This window comes from Ochotona curzoniae, unplaced genomic scaffold (assembly GCF_017591425.1).
Source record: "Ochotona curzoniae isolate NIBS_2020 unplaced genomic scaffold, NIBS_Ocur_1.0 contig_1, whole genome shotgun sequence".
Classification (NCBI taxonomy): domain Eukaryota; kingdom Metazoa; phylum Chordata; class Mammalia; order Lagomorpha; family Ochotonidae; genus Ochotona; species Ochotona curzoniae.
This window is the reverse complement of record NW_024464918.1, coordinates 39,354,800-39,372,171: the sequence shown is the minus strand read 5'-3', so window position 1 is coordinate 39,372,171 and position 17,372 is coordinate 39,354,800. Positions and strand designations below refer to the sequence as shown.

General features: G+C 53.2%; 1 protein-coding gene and 1 non-coding gene across 2 annotated transcripts in view; one reads left to right on the top strand and one right to left on the bottom strand.

Annotated features, from left to right (window-relative positions):
• STK10 (serine/threonine kinase 10) overlaps positions 1–17,372 on the top strand; it is an 80,914-nt gene that overhangs the window by 21,649 nt on the left and 41,893 nt on the right. Inside the window, exon 2 of the mRNA XM_040972231.1 lies at positions 3,995–4,159. Coding sequence (XP_040828165.1) covers positions 3,995–4,159 — 165 coding nt within the window. The remainder of the gene's footprint in view (positions 1–3,994; positions 4,160–17,372) is intronic.
• Positions 2,983–3,090, bottom strand: LOC121154483. Its single transcript, XR_005883530.1, has one exon. It is a non-coding gene; the product is annotated as a U6 spliceosomal RNA (small nuclear RNA).

The window sequence follows — 17,372 nt, the reverse complement described above, 5'->3', positions numbered from 1 at the left end:
AGCCAGTCGGAACACCTACATTCCATGACATAAGTATGTGGGTATTTTCATGCCTGTCTGTATTCCTCATTCCAGCTTCCTGCTAGTGGGCACCCTGGAGGGAGGCAGGTGCAGGCTCAAGTCGCTGGGTCTCCAGAGTATCTGGGAGACCAGGCTTAAGCTCCTGGCTCTGGCCTGGCCCAGCCCTGGCTGTCCTGGGCATTTGGAAGGCAAACAAGTGAAGAGAAGCTCTGTCTTTTGACACTCAGATATATATTTTGAAAACAAGGAACATTTGATTCTGGCCAGGGAGATCCAGGAGGGGCCCGGCTTTCTCCTGACTGCTACCCCTGGCATCGAGGCGCCAGGCAGCAGCCATCACTGGTGTTGACCCTGGCACCCGTCTGGGGCCCGGCCCTGTGGTTATTCAGAGTTGCCTGCAAGGCGCGTTTTGTGCATTCCTGGAAAATAGTCCCTGCTGGAGGAGGGGTCCTCCTCCAGCTGCAGGAGAAAACTAAGTTCTCAGGAAATACACAGGAAAAGAACGCAGCTGCTCCGCCCCTGACCCTGCTAGGGAAGGTGAGTGAGGGGGCTGGCCATGGGGTCCCTTCCTAGCCTATCTGTAGCTCAGGGTGGTGGGTGGGGGTCACCTGGCCAGCTCAGCTCAGCCCTCCCAGAGCCCCAGCTCTCCCTTTCCTTGGAGGAGTGGAGGTGGCCCAGCCTCTCGTCTGGGTTTGGAGGGAAGAAGGAGGCTGGTGGATTTGGGGACACCCTGAACAAGCTTTCAAAAATTAGTGTTCAAAAAACAAATGAGGGCGCGGCTCAGTGGCCTAGAAGCTGAAGTCCTCGCCTTGCACGTGCCAGGATCCCATATGGGCGCTAGTTCATGTCCATTTTCCATCCAGCTCTGCCATGGGAGCTTCCAAATAAATGAACAAAAATACCTACACAAAATGACATCTCTGGAGGGGCAACTCACTCCTGGGTAATATTGTGAAAAGGCTCATCCTGTATCAAAGAATGATTTATTTGAAAGAGTTTCAGAGAGAGAAATCTTGCAGCTGGTTCACTTCCCAAATGGCTGCCGTGGTCAGGGCTGGGCTAGGCCGAAGCCAGGACCCATGAGCTCTATTTGGGTCCCCCACATGGGTGCAGAGGCCCAAGCACTTATGCCATGCTCTGTTACTTTTCCAGAACTAGGAGTTAGAGTGAAAAGTGCAGATGCTGGAACCACCGCTGCCCATTGTGGAATGCTGACACTGCAGATGGCATCTTGATGCACTGTGCAACAGTGCTGGGGTACTTTTTATTTTTAAATTGAAAAGGCCGATATACATAGAGGAAGACAGACAGACAAGAAGATCTTCTGTCTGCTGGTTCTCTCCCCAAGTGGCCACAATGGCTGGAGCTGAGCCAGTCTGAAGCCAGGAACTTCTTCTGGATCTCCCACATGGGTGCAGGGTCCCAAGGCTTTGGGCTGTCCTCAACTGTTTTCCCACGCCACAGGCAGGAAGCTGGATGGGAAGTGGGGGTGCTGGAATTGGAACCAGCGCCCATATGGGATCCTGGTACATGCAAGGTAAGGACTTTGTGCACTAGGCTACTGTGCTGGGCCCTATATATATATTTTTAAATCTTCAACAAAAACTCTATTCCCAGTAACCCTGCTCCCTGCTCCAGCTCCTGAGAATCCAAGTTGTTCCACTTTCAGCCCGAGTTTGATTCTTGTAGGTATTGCGTAGAGGTTGGACCCCACACTGCGTGTCCTCTGGTGACTGGCTTGAGTCTGCAAGATCCTTCTACGCATGTGTCAGAACTTCCTTCCTTCTCTGACTGTGGCATGTTGTGTGCTGTGGACAGACCCCTCCCTCTGCGTGGGACGTTGGTGTCTGGGCCTTGGGCTGAGACCCACGCTGCTGCTGCTGCTGCGGACACGAGGCCGGTCACCTGGCTGCATCCCTGCCTCCGCTTCTTCGGGATGTCCGCGTGGCCGCCGCAGCTTGTGGTAGATCTGTGTTTGCCCTTAGAGAAACGGACACACTGATTTTTGTGCAGATGTAATCATTCATTCAAAAGGCAGAGTGCCCGAGATGGAGTTGTTTCCAGTGTTTCGTTCCCTGGATGGCCACAACAGGCAGGGTTAGGGCAGAACAAAGCCACAAAGCAGAAACTTCACCCAGGTCTCCTGAACAGGTATCAGAAACGCAGAAACAGTAGTTGGGCTGTAATCTGTTGTTTCTCAGGTGCATCGGGGGGAGGGGGCTGGACTGGAAGTGTGGAAGAGCTGGTATCGAACCAGGTGCTTTAATAGCGAATGTGGATATTCCAGGCGGCCGCTTAACCCACTGCACCACAATGCTCATCTCTGGTAAACTGTTTTCCACGGTGTCTGCATCATTTTAATTCTTACCAGCAGTACGTGTTCTGATTTTTCTGTTCCTAATTTTTCTACATTCCTGCCAACAATTGTCATTTCCTGTTTTTGGCTATTGTCATACTAATAGGTGAGGGTTTTTTTTTAAAAGGTTTATTTATTTTTAATGGAAAGGCAGATTTACAGAGAGAAGGAGAGACGGAGAAAGATCTTGTGTCCACTGGTTCACTCCCCAAGTGACTTTAATGGCTGGAGCTGAGCTGATCCGAAGCCAGAAGCTTCCTCCGGATCTCCCACGGGGGTGCAGGGTCCCAAGGCTTTGGGCAGTCCTCAACTGCTTTCCCAGGCCACAATCAGGGAGCTGGATGGGAAGTGGAGCAGCTGGGATTAAAACCGGCACCCATATGGGATCCCGGTGCGTGCAAGGCAGGGGCTTTTAGCCACTAGGTTACCATGCCGGATTCCTTGCTCTCTTTTTCATCAAATGCGAAATAGCTCTTTGGGGTCAACATGTGACAAAGTGGGTTGCACTACTGTTTTTTTTTTTTCCTCGTTGTAAATTTATTTGAAAATCCCAGGATGTGTCCCTTCCCCCACACACCCATCTCCCTTTCCCATCCCAGGACATAAAAAATATGGAATGCTTCACGAATTTGCATGTCATCCTTGCGCAGGGGCCATGCTAATCTTCTCTGTATCGTTCCAGTTTTTAGCATATGTGCTGCCGAAGCGAGCACCAGACTGCTGTTTTCAACAGTAGCATCCCATTTGAACCTCAGTTTGAGTCCTAGCTGCTCCACTTCAATCCAGCTCCCTGCTAGCGCGCTTGGAAAGCAGCAGAGAATGGTCCAAGTGTCTGAAGCCCTGCATTCACGCGTGGGAGCAGAAGCTCCTGGTTTTGGCCTGGCCCGCTCTGCCCTTTGTGGCCATTTGGAGAGTGAGCCAACAGGGGGAAGATCTCTCTGTCTTTCCAATAAATAAAGAAATCTTTTAAAGAAGAAGGAAAAAAGTTATTTTTCCTAATGATGGGCTTCTTGAAGCAATTACAGTGAAGTTGGTGTATGCTTACTTAACTAAAATCCTTTCTGCTTGTGATGCGTGGGAAATGGTGCAAATCAATGCATGACGCAATTGGGTTGAAAATGTTTCACAACAACGTGGAGAGAGTGCAAGTGCCCCTTGGCTGCCTGCTCATTTCAGCAGCATCCTTCTAGAGCTTTCTGTGCATTGACAGACACATGTGAAAACCAACATGCTTTCCACTTTTTCTATAAAATGCATCAGGCCACTTGTATTTCTCGGTGACTTTCTAAGTGGGCCGAGAGAGACGGGCCGTTTTTCCATGTGCTATCCGTAGAGCTGACCGCCGTTCCTGTATCTGGGTTTGATCCACGGATGCACTGCACTTTGCAGGTGATTCTGGAACCCTCCACAGCTGCTCGTGCGTGCCCCTCTGTGCTGGCGCCACGTGCAGGGCCAGCCCTCGTCAAGAACAATGTGTGTCCCGGTCCAGCGCCTCTGTCCTCCTCCGCGTATCCGGCCTCTGTTTTCCCATTCCTGCCGGGCCTGTGGGCTGCCGGCCAGAGGGGGACGTTTCCTGCCCAGCAGGCCTTGTTGACCTTCTGTGTCTCCACTCTGCAGGCCAAAAATAAGGAGACCGGGGCCTTGGCCGCAGCCAAAGTCATCGAGACCAAGAGCGAGGAGGAGTTGGAGGACTACATTGTGGAGATTGAGATTCTGGCCACCTGCGACCACCCCTACATCGTGAAGCTCCTGGGAGCCTATTACTACGACGGGAAGCTATGGGTAAGCTGCCTCTCTCCTTCTGGCCCCACAACGTGGTGGGCGGGGTCTCGCCTGGTCCTGAGGTTTTCAGCTCTGTCTGTGCATCTGGTTCAAGGGTAAGAGAAAGGTGAAGTGGGGAGCTCTGGGCCTCCTGCCAGCTCCCCCCCACTTTCTAGGGAGCCTACCTCTCCAGGATGGATCCTGTGGTTTGGGACAGGAGGTAATTCTGGGGCTCTGCTGCCTGGCTAAGCATCCCAGCACAAACTCGGTAACCTTCGCCAAGGCTGAGCTGCTTCGTGCCTTGGTTTCTCTGTCTGTAGGCTGGGCGCAATAGTACAAGTTGAACATTTCTAACCCAAAGTGCTTGGGGATCTGAGCCTTCTTGAGCTCAGTCACTCCAAAAAGTTTTTGGATGTGGAGGCATCTCAGGTTACAGATGCTTAGATTGGGGATGCCAGAGCAGTGAGGACAACAGTGCCCATGTTCCCAGGCGCTTTGGGTAAAGTGGAAGGCCTGGGGACAGATATAGAGTGGGGACAGGGATTAGAGTGAAGAGACGTGTGCTAGCTGGTTTGTGGGGTGCCTGGGCTGGCTAGGAGCATGCGTGTGCCCTGGCTGCGTGTGTGCCGGCTGCTGCGTTACTTATGTTGCTAGTGCCGCACCCATGCCCAGCAGGCTGCCACGTGCAGATTCCTTCCGGCGGCTGCTCCCTAGCCCCCTCTCCTGTGACACCCTCATCCCTGGATGTGCGCAGCGCAGATGGCAGCTCCAGGCCTCATGTGTCAGACCCAGCACCACCCTCAGCTGTAAGCCGGGGGTACTGGGGTGTCCCTGCTTCTGTGTGGGACAGGCTGTGTTCTCGCTGACATCCCCCTGAGATGAGTGCCTCTTGCATACGAAAGCTGAAACTCCTGAGGCGACTTCTGCCCGAAGTTGTCTTTAGTCAATGTTTTGAATGGAAGAACCTCATACTTAGACTCAGGCATGTGGCACTGCAGGTCAAGCTGCTGCTTGGGATGCCACGTTGCACATCAGAACCCTGGTTCAAGTCCAGGCTATTCCACTTCTGGTTCAGCTTCCTACTGACGTGTCCTGGAGGGGGCAGGTGGTGGCTCAGGTGTACGGGCCCCTGGCTCCTGGCTTTGGCTTGGGCCAGCGCTGGCTGTTGGGGCACATGGAGAGTGAACTGGTGGATGGGAGATTTCTGTTTCTTTTCTTTCTCTATCATTCTTGCCTTTTCTTCAAGTAGATGGAAATAGGTTTTTCAAAATATGTATTTGTAATTCAGAACTGTGCACACAGGGTCACATGGGACAGTTGTGAGGCTGGCAGGATCCAGGCAGCTGTTTGCAGAGGGAGCGAGTGGTCAGCTGAGGCCCGAGGACTTGGGCTGTGGTGGTGCAGCTGAAAATCCCCAGGGTCCATTTTTCTTTCTTTCTTTTTTAAAATTTTACTTGAAAGTCAGAATTGTCGAGAAAGGGAGAGACTGAGAGAGATCTTTCATCCTCTGGTTCACTCCCCAATTGGCCACAATGGCCAGAGCTGAGCCGATTCAAAGCCAGGAGCCAGGAGCCTCCTCTGGGTTTCCCACATGGGTCCAGGGTCCCAAGGACTTGGGCTTTCCCTTACTGCTTTCCTGTGCCACTAGCAGAGAGCTGGATGTGAAGTGGAACAGCTGGGCCTAGAAGTAGTGCCCATAAGGAATGCTGGTGCTTTAGGCAGAGGCTTAGCCCCAGCCTTTGCCATGGCACCGTCCCCACCTTTGATCTTGACCCCCAGTGTTGCTCCTGTCCAGCCACCCTCTCATCTGCCCTCTGTCTGTCATTCATCATCTAGTCTGTTCATTCAGTGTTGAATTACTGCTGACTGTGGGATGATTTAAAAACAATCTACTGAAAATTCAGTCCTGCTGCTGCTGCTGGTGGCTGGACATCAAGTTCATTATTTCCCCAGGTCCAAGGATAACAGGAGGCATTTGTGTAAGGCTTGCTGAGGGCTCGGCCTCTGGCCATGAGCTTCATACACTTTCTGTGATTCGATCTGTTTCTGTGCAATGGGTGTTTGTCTCCCCCATCCTGTGACCACCTGTTAAAAAGTAGCAGGGTTAGAAAGACAGATAGAAGGGAGGAAAAAAGACAGAGGGAGAGAATGATTCCCAACCGGATGGTGAAAGAGCGAAGAAGGCCTTGTGGTAGTTGAAACGGATAACACTGGCATTTTCTGTCCCAGAGTTGTCACTTCAGGCCTGGTGTTTCTTATCCAGGCTGCCCCTACAGCCCAGGATGATAACTGCGTAGATCCTTGAAGGTTCTGCCTTCTCATGGCTGATGTTTTGTGTTTGCGATGTGGTTAGGTCATAGAAGGTAGCTGTGGACCTGGGTGGGAGAGGAGGGGGCCAGGATATCCCGCCAAGATGAAGACATTGCATCTGGTGGGGCATTTTTGTTTGTTTTTAAGATTTATTTTCAGGCACATTTACAGAGAGGAGACATAGCAAGATATTGTACCCACTGACTCATTTCCCAAATGGCCGTAACAGCCGGAACTGAGCTGATCTGAAGCCAGGAGCTTCTTTTGAGTCTCTCAATGAGGTGCAGGGTCCCAAGGCTTTGGGTCATCCTCTGCTACTTTCCCAGGCAACAAGCAGGGAGCTGGATGGGAAGTGGAGTAGCCGGGACACAGAATATGGATTGGCGCCCATATGGGATGGCAGCACTGCAAGTGAAGGCTGAAGTTACGCTACCATGGTGCTGGCTCCCTACACTTGACCATTTAGAGCAGTGACTCTCAAAGCACAACAGCATCAGCCTCTCCTGGGACCTGTTGAGCTACAAGGTGGGACCCAGCAATCTGCATTCTAGTGCCTCTCAGATGACTCTGTTCATTGTCTCATTTAGAGAACCATTGTGTAGGCTCAAGGGGGACCCAGTGGCAGAGACCATGGTGGAGAGACCACGCTCAGCTCTGGGAAGGAGTCAGCTGTGAAGGGCCCAGCAAGGCCTAGAGGCTGATCAGAGGCTCCAGATGTGACGTGGGCTAGAAAGGCTTCAGTAGAAGGGAGACATAGGACCTGGGTCTTGCAGGCTGCGTAGGAGTCCGCCAGGGGGATAAGGAAGTGCAGTGTCATTGGGGAGACCCATAACAGCAAAAGCCAGGAAGGGAGAAGTCATGGAGCATTCGCTACGCGGAGAGAGGGTTCAGTAGTCCTTTGCCGTTGCCTTCTGCGAGGTGACTCAGGGTCACCCCATGGCCACGTCCTGGGCCCACGCTGATCCCAGAAGCCAGCTTGTTCCTGTATGTGCCCTTGACCAAACCAGTCCTGACCCCCCAGGCTGTGTTCTGAGGGCCTTGGCATTCAGAAACTGGCTGTTGGCCTTGTGTCCTGGGTCCACCTGCAGCTGTGGCAGCCAGGGCTTTGTCCCCATGCAGGGCAGGAGTCCTTTGCCAAACCATGCACTTGCGAGCTGACACTGTTTGTTCATTCGCTCATTCCCCTCACCCGCAGAGTGAGTCATCTTGGCCAAATCCTTCTAGTGGGTTCTTATCTGCACTTCTGCTTTGAAATATCAAATAGCACCAGAGGGGTTGAAGAGAGCAACATGAAATGTTCTAAACCAGTCCTGGCCAGCCACAGCCGTCTTGTCACACTTCTGTTACTGCTTATATAGAGCTTTATTTATTTATTTGAAAGTCTGCATTACAGAGAGGGAAGCTTGTGCTTAAGTCCTGGCTGCTCCGCTTTCGATCCAGTTCCCTGCCAGTGCGCCTGGGAAGGCAAGAGAAGATGGCACGAGTGCTTGGGTCGTGGCACCTCTGCACGGGAGAGCAGGATGGACGCCCTGACTCCTGGCTTAGATCTGTCTCAGAGCTGGCTGATGGGAACATTTGTTGAGTGAACCAGCAGATAAAAGATTTTCTGTCTCTCCCCCTCTCTGCCACTCTCCCTTTCAAACGAATGGTTAAATCGCTAAATAAATAAATAATGTTTTAAGAAAGAAAAAAAAACCAGCAGAACAAACAGCTAAACTTATTTCAGTAGTACAAGGTGTTTAAATAGTGTGTGAAAACCTGATGTTTGTGACACGGACTAGCATAAGCCTTGTTATGAGAGAGCCCATTTTTGCCCCCAGCCTTGGAGTCCCGGGTGTGCATGGCCTTCCCAGCGTATGTGAGCTGAGGAGCCATTCATGGCAGAACCCCTGCTCTGTACTTAGGGGTGCACATGCCACCACTTGGGATTTATGGCTGCGAAGAGCAGATTCACATCTCCAAGTTAGTCCACCATTTTTTGTTTTGTAAAGATTTATTTATTTGTTTGAAAGGCAAAGTTACAGGGAGGAAGAGATGGAAAGAAGGACCTTCCATCCGCTGGTTCAGTCCCCTTATGGCGGGAGCTAAGTGGTCAGGAGCCAGGAGCTTCTTCTGGGTCTCCTGTGTCGGGGACAAGGGCCCAAGCGCCTGGGCCATTCTCCTGTGCTTTCCCCAAGCGCACCAACAGGGAGCTGGATCAGAAGTGGAGTAGCCGGGATATGAGCGATGCCCATATGGGATGCTGGCACCACAGGCAGTAGCTGTATGCACTGCACCACGATGCCTGCCCTGGTCTGTCATTCCCTGGAAAGGGATCCTGTCCACTTCAAGTTGGTCAGAATTGAATGAACTGATACATTATGTTCCGCACTTGGCCCCACTTTGGGGGACTCCCGTGGTGGGGTGCGGCTGGAGGCTGCCGGCGTAGGCAGCTCAGTGTGCTCTACATTCCCCCCGACCCCGCTTGAAGTGGGGCAATTCCAGAAACCCTGGGCCAGCCTCCTGAGTTCCCTTGGTGCTGTCACTGTGCCTGCACCCAGCCTGGGTCAGATTCTAGGACCTGCGCAGGTGTTGGGTCTGTTTGCCAGCCTGAGGAGAGTATGCAACTACCTGCTTAACCACCAGCTCTCTGAGAAGAACGGTGGCTTAGGATAGCGCATGTACTGCCAGGGCACTCTGTGTTCACCTGCTAGGGTACTGTCCCTGACACAGAGCTGGGAGGTCCGTTGGCCTCGCCAGACTGACAGTCTGATGGCTGGAACAGACGGTGTGAAAACAAACAGTGAGAGCACTCGAGCAGGTGGTGAGTGTGGAAGCAGAATCAATAGGGAACCGCAACAGATGTTCTTGGGGCGGGGCGAGCAACAGGTGCCGTAAGTGGGAGGGGCAGGCAAACCCTGCCAAGGAAGCAGTCTAGCTGAGATCAGAGACAAGCCACAAGTAGACCTCCCGGTATTTTGCAGGGTGTGGGGAAGGCAGAAAGTGCTGCGTGGAGAGCGTAGGAAGTGCAAAGGCCCTGAGGCCTGGGGAGGACCAAGCCAGGGTTGCTGCAGCTGGACAGTGTTGTGAAGTGAGGCCATGTGGGCCGTGGCCTTGCATGGGTGTCGTCGGCCCGGTCGGGGTGGGATCAGGGAGGTGGGCGCCGTGACCTCCATGTAGGTGTTGGGAAATGGGAGGGTTTAGGCAGGGTGGCTCACTGGGCTGGCTCCTCATGCCAATTGGGATTGTGGAGACTTTCCAAGTTCCTGTGCCCACTTTAAAAATATATATATATTTTAAGCATTTATTTTCTTTCATTATTATTATTAATTACATTGTATTATGTGACACGGCTTTATAGGCACTGGGATTCCCCCCCACCCCTCCCATAACCCTCCCCCCATGGTGGGTTCCTCCCCCCCCCCCGTTGCGTAACCACAGTTCAAGTTCAGTTGAGATTCCTTCATTGCAAGCATATACCTAGCATAAAGTCCAGCGTCTTATTGTCCAGATAAGTTCAACGGCTTCTTGGGGAGACCTTCTCTGGTCTGAAGGTAGAGCTGACAGAGTAAAGTCCCGATCAATTAAGAGCCCCAACAAAACATCAGCAACAATATACAATGTTATGGAATTAATTGACATAGTATTGAGTGAACAATATGTTCAAAATAATGCAAGTCCTTAACCACATCCTGTGACTACTCCATTGACGTTTCAACAATTGAGGTGCAAAAGAGTTTAAGGAGGGGTGTGCAGAGAGATTTTCAATACCTTGGTGAGGAGTACTTACTGTGTACTACCTAGTAAGGTATGTGTGAGTCCATGCTGACCAAGCTTTCCTTGTTGTTCTCTGCCTATCCTAATATGTGTGTGTGTGTGTGTGTGTGTGTGTGTGTGTGTGTGTGTGTGTGTGTTTGGAGGGAGGGGCTCTGGAGTGACCCTGATGGTCATTGCAGAAAGGGTGGAGACCCAAAGTTGGAACCAGAGAAAGCTTCTCTCCCTAGTCCCGAAGGAAGTTTACTGTTCTGATTCCGAGGACCGCTCTGGGCTCCTGGCTGTTGTTCCGATGACCTTGGATCCTACGAGGAAGGATTCGGGCTTCTTTCATCCTGTGTGGTAGATCCAAAGGCAGGGGGGCGATGCCCTCTGAGTTCTCGGGCTCCGAAGGCACTCCAGTTCCCTGTGGTCTCTGGCAGTCGGGATGTAGTCCTTGGTGAGGATCCGAGAGTGTTCAGGGTTGGGATACAAGCCTCCTGTCTCCCTGCTCCACTCTGGGGTCCCCCCTGCTCTGTGCACATGACCTCCTGTTAATAGGCTGTTAGGATCGCTCTTGGTTCCCCCTGTATGTCTTTGTAGTTTAACTGTTGCCTAATGCTGTTTTGAATCTATTGTCAGTAAGTTACCTGTTATTTTCCTGATAGGTTATACTATACGTCTTCGTCACACATTCTAAGGAGATGGAAGATTTCTTTGCTCTCCCACCCCATTTCTGATTAGCACAAGGTCTTGAAAGTATAATAGGTTTTACAAGTTTTCAAAACACATGGGTTGAGACAGTATTAATCACAGGTACATCTGAGGAAGGTATACTGTCCTTGGGAATCTTTAGGATTAATTCACGTCCCCAAAGCCCTGAGGGTTCAGCAAGCAGCTATCTTAGCAGCATATCAAAGAATGAAAGTCCCAGAGCTCCCTGGCCGGGCGGCCAGCAGGCAGAGCCTAGCGCCAAATGGGGCCGCTCAGCACGTGGACGTAGTGGTGGGCTCGTATGAAGTAGGCCTGAGGCGGCCGTCTTGCCCGGCGGCTTCCGCAGCCAGGCTGACAGAGGTTAAGATTCTAAGCATTTATTTTCATCTACTTGAAGACAAGACTGACGGATAGAGATATTTTCCTTCTGCCTGCTTACTTCTGAGGGCCGATCCTGGCTGAACTCCATCCAGTTTTCCCATGTAGGTGTCGATGACTCGGGTACTTGAGCCATCACCCGTGGCTTCCCAGGATTGTGTTTGCAGGAAGCTAGATGGAAGCAGAGCGCTCGCGCTGGTATGGGATGTGGGTGTCCCAGGTGGTAGCTGTGCCCCATGTCTGTTTATCTCAAAACAGGGCCAGCGATGATAAACTTTGGTCCATAGCATCGCTGTAAGGACAACAGGAGACAGGCAGGTTGGGATGGGTAGCAGTGCGCAGCACAAAGTGGCTGCCTGGTAGTTGCCATTGCTGCTCTCTCCCCTCTTCCCCCACATCTCGCTTTCCATTGCCAGTACCCTTCTGATTCCTCAGGTCCCTAAGCCCTCTTTCTCTTTCAGGTTCTTTGTATAACCTGCCTATGTGAGGATCCTGTGTGATCCCATCACCCCTAAATAGTTACAGAGAAGCAGTCAGGGTGGATGAGGTCATAGTCTGGGGAGAACAGAGGAGAACACAGTGGGCCTCCCTGCCCCTTGGTCAGACCTGGAGACCCACAGGGCAGTCAAGGTCAAGAGTCCCCCTGCCCCTGGGGCTTCTTTGCTCAGAAGCTGTGTGCAGTGGGTTGATGAGCCCCGGGGAGCCTGCCAACGTGAGGACTCCTCTGCTTGGCATCAAAGGCCCTGCACTGCCTTGGGGTCTGCCTGGATTTCGCCCAGGCGCATTGTTGTTCTCTTGCAAGCACAGTGGTGTTGGGTGAGACCGCTGGGCAGGGCTGCCCCTGTGGGAGCTCATAGATGCTCCTGCCGCCTGGGGAGCCCCTGGGTTTTAGAAATTAGACAGGGCACCAGTGCAGTAGCCTAGTGGCTAAGATCTCCCCTTGCCAGCATCAGGATCCCATATGGGTGACGGTTCATGTCCCGGCTGCTCCACTTCCTGTCCAGCTCTTTGCTGATGGCACGGGAAAGCAGTAGAGGATGGCCCAAAGCCTCGAGATCCGTGTAGGAGACCTAGAAGAAGCTCCTGGCTCCTGGCTTCAGATTGGATCAGCTCCTGCAATTGTGGCCACATGGGGAGTGAACCGGCAGACAGAAGCTATTTCTCTATTCGCTCTGTAAGTCTGCCTTTCCAATTAAAAAAAAAAAATGTATATGTATATCTCCATCCTGGTAAATGTCTGGGGCTTGATGATCTTGGCCGTGACCAAGCCACCCTGTGCCTTATGGGTGCTCAGCAGTGACTTTGGTCTTTGCCTGGCGGGATGCTGGAGCCAGCACTAGGCTGGGTGCCCATCAAGCGGCCATGTGGTACAAGTACAGGCAGATGGCCCCGGCTGAGGATTGTGATCACGCCCCCCCTCAACTTGTGGCCCCTGGCCTCTGGGGGCGGCAAGGAGACTGGCCCACCAGCCAGGCAATGAACCATGGGCCCCAGTCCAGTCACAGGGCTGCCTTTAATTAGGGTGTGCTGGGGACGACTTCTTTCCGGTGGAAAGAATCCTCCCGTTCAAGCATGCTTGTTTTCTTTTTTCCCTTTGTTGACTTATTTATTTTTATTGGAAATGCAGATTTACAGCGAGGAGAAATTGAAAGATCTTCTATCCACTGGTTCACTCCCCAAATGGCTGCCAGAGCTGAGCTGATCGGAAGCCAGGCGCCTCTTCCAGGTCTCCCATGCGAGTGCAGGGTCCCGAGGCTTTGGGCCGTCCCCTACTGCTTTCCCAGGCCACAAGCACGGAGCTGGATGGGAAGTGGGGGTGCCGGGACATGAACTGACGCCCATATGGGATCCCATCCATCGTATGCATGTATCTATTTGAGAGACAGAGGTGTGTTCTGCTGGCTGATTCTGGAAATACCCATATCGGCTGTGGTTGGGCCAGGGCTGGAGCTGAAGCCAGGAACACACCACTGGCCTCTCTCCATCACCCTGAGCCTTGCACGGTCTGTACCAGAAAGCCAGCGAGTGAACCCCGATTCTGTGACCCCAGAAGTAGGCATCCTGTCCAACGTCTCCACCCCCAGGCTGTTTGCCTGCCCCTAACATGTCTGTTTCCAGACGAGATGGAGCGCGTGCAGGGTGGTATGGCCGTAGACACATGTCTTTTTCCAAATGAGTGAATTACGGCCTTCTCCAAAATAGTTTTAGAAGTCTCGGGAAATGAAGAGTTCTTTTCTACTCAGTCGTTTTAAAAGTACACAAGAGCTGTGGTGGTTCCAGTGTTGGAGCGAGAGTTTGTCCGCTTGAGGAGTTTTTGTTTTATAATGTGTTGTTCATATTCTCAAGCATTACTCACGCTCATAAAGGAACAATAAAAGGAGTTATTTTAAAAGATCCCAAGCTGGTCATCTCAGGCCGGGGCGGGCTTGGGGGCACTCTGTGTTGGCTGGGCGTGGTGTCATTAAGATTCCATAGTTTGGGTCTAGTTGGAGCTGGCATGTAAACTCCTGGCCAGTCTGAAGGGATCGGGCAGCCACCTCCCCAGCGTGCCCAGACCTTGCTGCCAGCATGTCCCCAATGCTGACACGCACGGCTGCTGTGTTCTCCCCCGGCACAGGTTTTTCTTCGTCTTTTTTTTTTTTTTAATTAATTTATTTATTTGAAGGGCAGAGAGAAAGGGACACACACACACACACACACACACACATATGCACACAGGAAGTGAGAAAAATCTTCCATCTGTTGGTTCACCGCCCAAGTGGCCACAGCGGCTGGAGCTGAGCTGATCTGAAGCCAGGAGTCAGGAGTCTCATCCAGATCTCCCACATGGGTACAGGTTCCCAAGGCTTTGAGTTGTCCTTGACTGCTTTCCTAGTCTATCAGAAGGGAGCTAAGCAGGACTCCTGGCCAGGGAATCCACTAATGGGCTTCCAGGACATCTAAATGTCCTGAACATGTGTGTGTGTGTGTGTGTGTGTGTGTGCGCACGCACATTGTACTCACAGGAAGCAGTGGTTGGAGGGATGAGAGAGCTGGGGATCCCAAAGTGGTGCCATAACTCCACTTGGAAGAGATAAAGGTCTGCCCCTGAAGACTATGGGTTCGAATCCCTCTGCTACCACCCGTGGGACCTGGGTCAGTTCCTCCTCTCCTTGGACCTCAGTTTTCTCAGCTGTGAAGTTGGGGTTCTCACAGAAGCACCTGGAGAACATGGGGAAGGTCCGGAAGAGGACTGGGCGTGCCTTCCGTCAGCATCAGCTGCCTCCCGTCTCGGGCTGCCTTCCAAAGGTCCCAGCAGAGTCCCAGCAGGAAATCTGTGCATGGTTTTTTGGGGGGGGGGGGGGAGGGAGCCACTGACCGCATCCTTGCCGTCCACCAGGGGCATTGCAGTGCAGCCCTGCCCAGGAGCACCCCTGCAAACTTTCCCTTGGGGGACCTGGCTGTGCCATGGTCACCCCAAAGCAGTGGTCTGGGGCTTGGCATAGTGTGATGCCTGTCTTAAGGCAAAAGCATTCTGCAGAGGAAGGGCAGGGTCACAGAGCAGGGTGTGCCCACCTGGTGACCTTCGCCACCTGCGGAGGTTGTGTACTTGCTCCCTTGTGACGTCAGAACCCTGAAGGGCAAAGAGCAAGTGTCGTCGGCACGTGGCCCACAGCACCAGGTACAATTGTGAGGCCCTGAGTGGGGCCAAGTCAGTGCGCCCTGGCCTCTGCCTCCTTGGCTTGCAGCCAAGTCTACTTCTGTTGCCCCAGCCCTTGGGCCACTGCAATTCTGAATGCAGGATCTGGAGTTGCCTCAGTGACCTCGCTGGCCCTCCTGGATGTGCTGTGGGCCCTGGGGTCCTAGGCCTCTTGTGGATTAGGTCTGCGAGGCACGCATTTGTTGGGACAACTGCATGTCCCAACATGTTATCAAGGGCACTTGCAAAACACTTTAAGGAGTGCATGGGCTTCTGCCTGTTAAGCTGGGGGTGTTATGGCCACATTGGCATGTTCCCATTTGACAGATGAGACACCTAAGGCCCAGGGAAGGACAGCAGGTACGGAAGCTCCTAGACTCTTCAACCCCAGGGGGTGAATCAAGAGGCAGGGGATGACTGTGCTATAGGAGGAAGGAGGCAGCCAGTGAATATACCGAGAGGGCAATTTTGCTAGAATCTTATCTAATTTGCCCCCATTGTACAGGTGTGAAGACTGAGGTCAGAGGGGGCAGAGAGACAAAGACTTGGTCCAGGTGTTCCCTGAGTGAGGTCCAGACCAGATCTGTGCAGCCCCAGAGCCTGCTCTGCTGCCCCCTGCAGTGCCTCTCCCTGGGTGCCATGCCCTGGGCATCCCAGCAGCCCCATCTTCCACCTGCTGGTCTCCCCTGCCCCATCCAGCATCGTGTGTGGCGGCAACACTGGGAATAGCAGGCCTTTGTTGGGCATCCATCCAGCTTCTAGCCTGGTGCTGCAGACCCTCTTGGAACTGTTGCTGTCCCGGCCTGGAGCAGGTGGAGTTGTATTGGAATGGCCAGGCTAGGTGTCTGTGTCACAGGCATGGGGACAAGGAGGAGGACAAGATTGTCTTCCCAGGGATCAGCCGCTGTGGTCTCAGGCACTGGCGGCCTCAGGGTTGAGGAAGAGCCTTATGATTGGCTGGCCAGCTAATGGCCTCCACTGGGACACCGTCCACCTGCCCCTCACCATGCCATTCCCCACCTTGTTCCTTCCATCAATCACGTGCAAACCTGCTGCTGTGTGACCCCAGATGTGGGGTGGGGGTGATTGCACTGGCTTCCCAGCAGTGCACCCAGCGTTAGTGACCCCACTGTGGGCAGTAGGAGTGTCAGGACTGTCCCCAACTTGTGTGTAGCCTCATCAGTGTAACTGCAAGCCTTGCGGGCACCCAGCTGGTGGGAGTGGTCCTCAGGGTCCCGCACAGAAACCCACTGCCAGCTGTGGATCACAGGCCCCTGTCGCCTTAGCATCCATGTGGACCTTTGGAATTGAGCATGTCTCACGTGAGCAGTCCTGACGTGGCCCGTGGCCTGTAGGCCTCACGGCTCTGGCCCCACTGGCCACATTCCCCTGCTGACACCTGACGCTGCTGTCTGCCCTGCACCTCACCCTCGTTCTCCAAGAAAGCTTTCTGGCTTTCTGACCAGCTCCTGCCGGGTCCTGGATATGGAGCTATGGATTCCAGTCCTGGGTGTGGTGGTTGGTGATGATTGGGTCTTTTGTTGTCCTTGTGTTTCTGGGGGGATGCTGCTTCCAGCTTGGCCACGCCCCTGCTGGTCCCTTAGGGGGCCTTGGAGGATGAGCTCTCCCCGAGCGACCCCTCAGCGCCTGTTTCGGTGCTGGCTCCATCCCTGCTACAACCTCCTTGAGTTGGCCTGTTCTTGTATGCCTGGAGTCCCCTCTGCCTCAAGAAGGCAGGGTAGCCATCATTCATTCATTCACTCACTTGTTCATTTACCAACAGGTGTTGATGGAACACTAAGGGCATACGTAGGGCACAGACACAAAGGAACTGACATTCCCCTAAGAGGGCAGGGCGGGCAGGTGGTAGCGTCAGGGGTGACGCCAGGACCCAGTGTGCCCCTGAGGTGTTACCTTTGGACTTGCCCTTAGCCTTCCCCGGGGCAGGTGCTAGTGCCAGGGCTGGTCTCCACACAGAAACCAGCTACTTCAGCTTCCCACAATGACTCATGGCTGTGGCATGCTTGCCAAAGTCGAAGGCTCTGCCCACATCCTCCCGTGTGCCCTTGACCTGGGCGGCAGCTCCTGCAGTTACCCAACTTCACTGATGAGCAAACCAAGGTGTCCATGTCCTGAGGTCATGCTCGGAAGCAGGTGTGTCAGGCTCCCAGGTCAGGCAGGGAGTGGAGGAAGCCTAGGGCTTGTCCTTAGAGATGTGATAAAACAGCAGAATGCACACCCTGAGTCTTGTGGGCAGCACTGCTCAGCCCTGCCCCGAGCCCCAGGAGCGGGCTAGTGCCATAGCTGCCCATCTGTGTTGCCAGCCCTCTGCTTTACTTCCCAGTCCTCGGAACACCAGTCCTCATTGGAATTAAACATGCAGTTTCCTGCCTATCCTCCCCTCCCAGACCCTACCCTAGG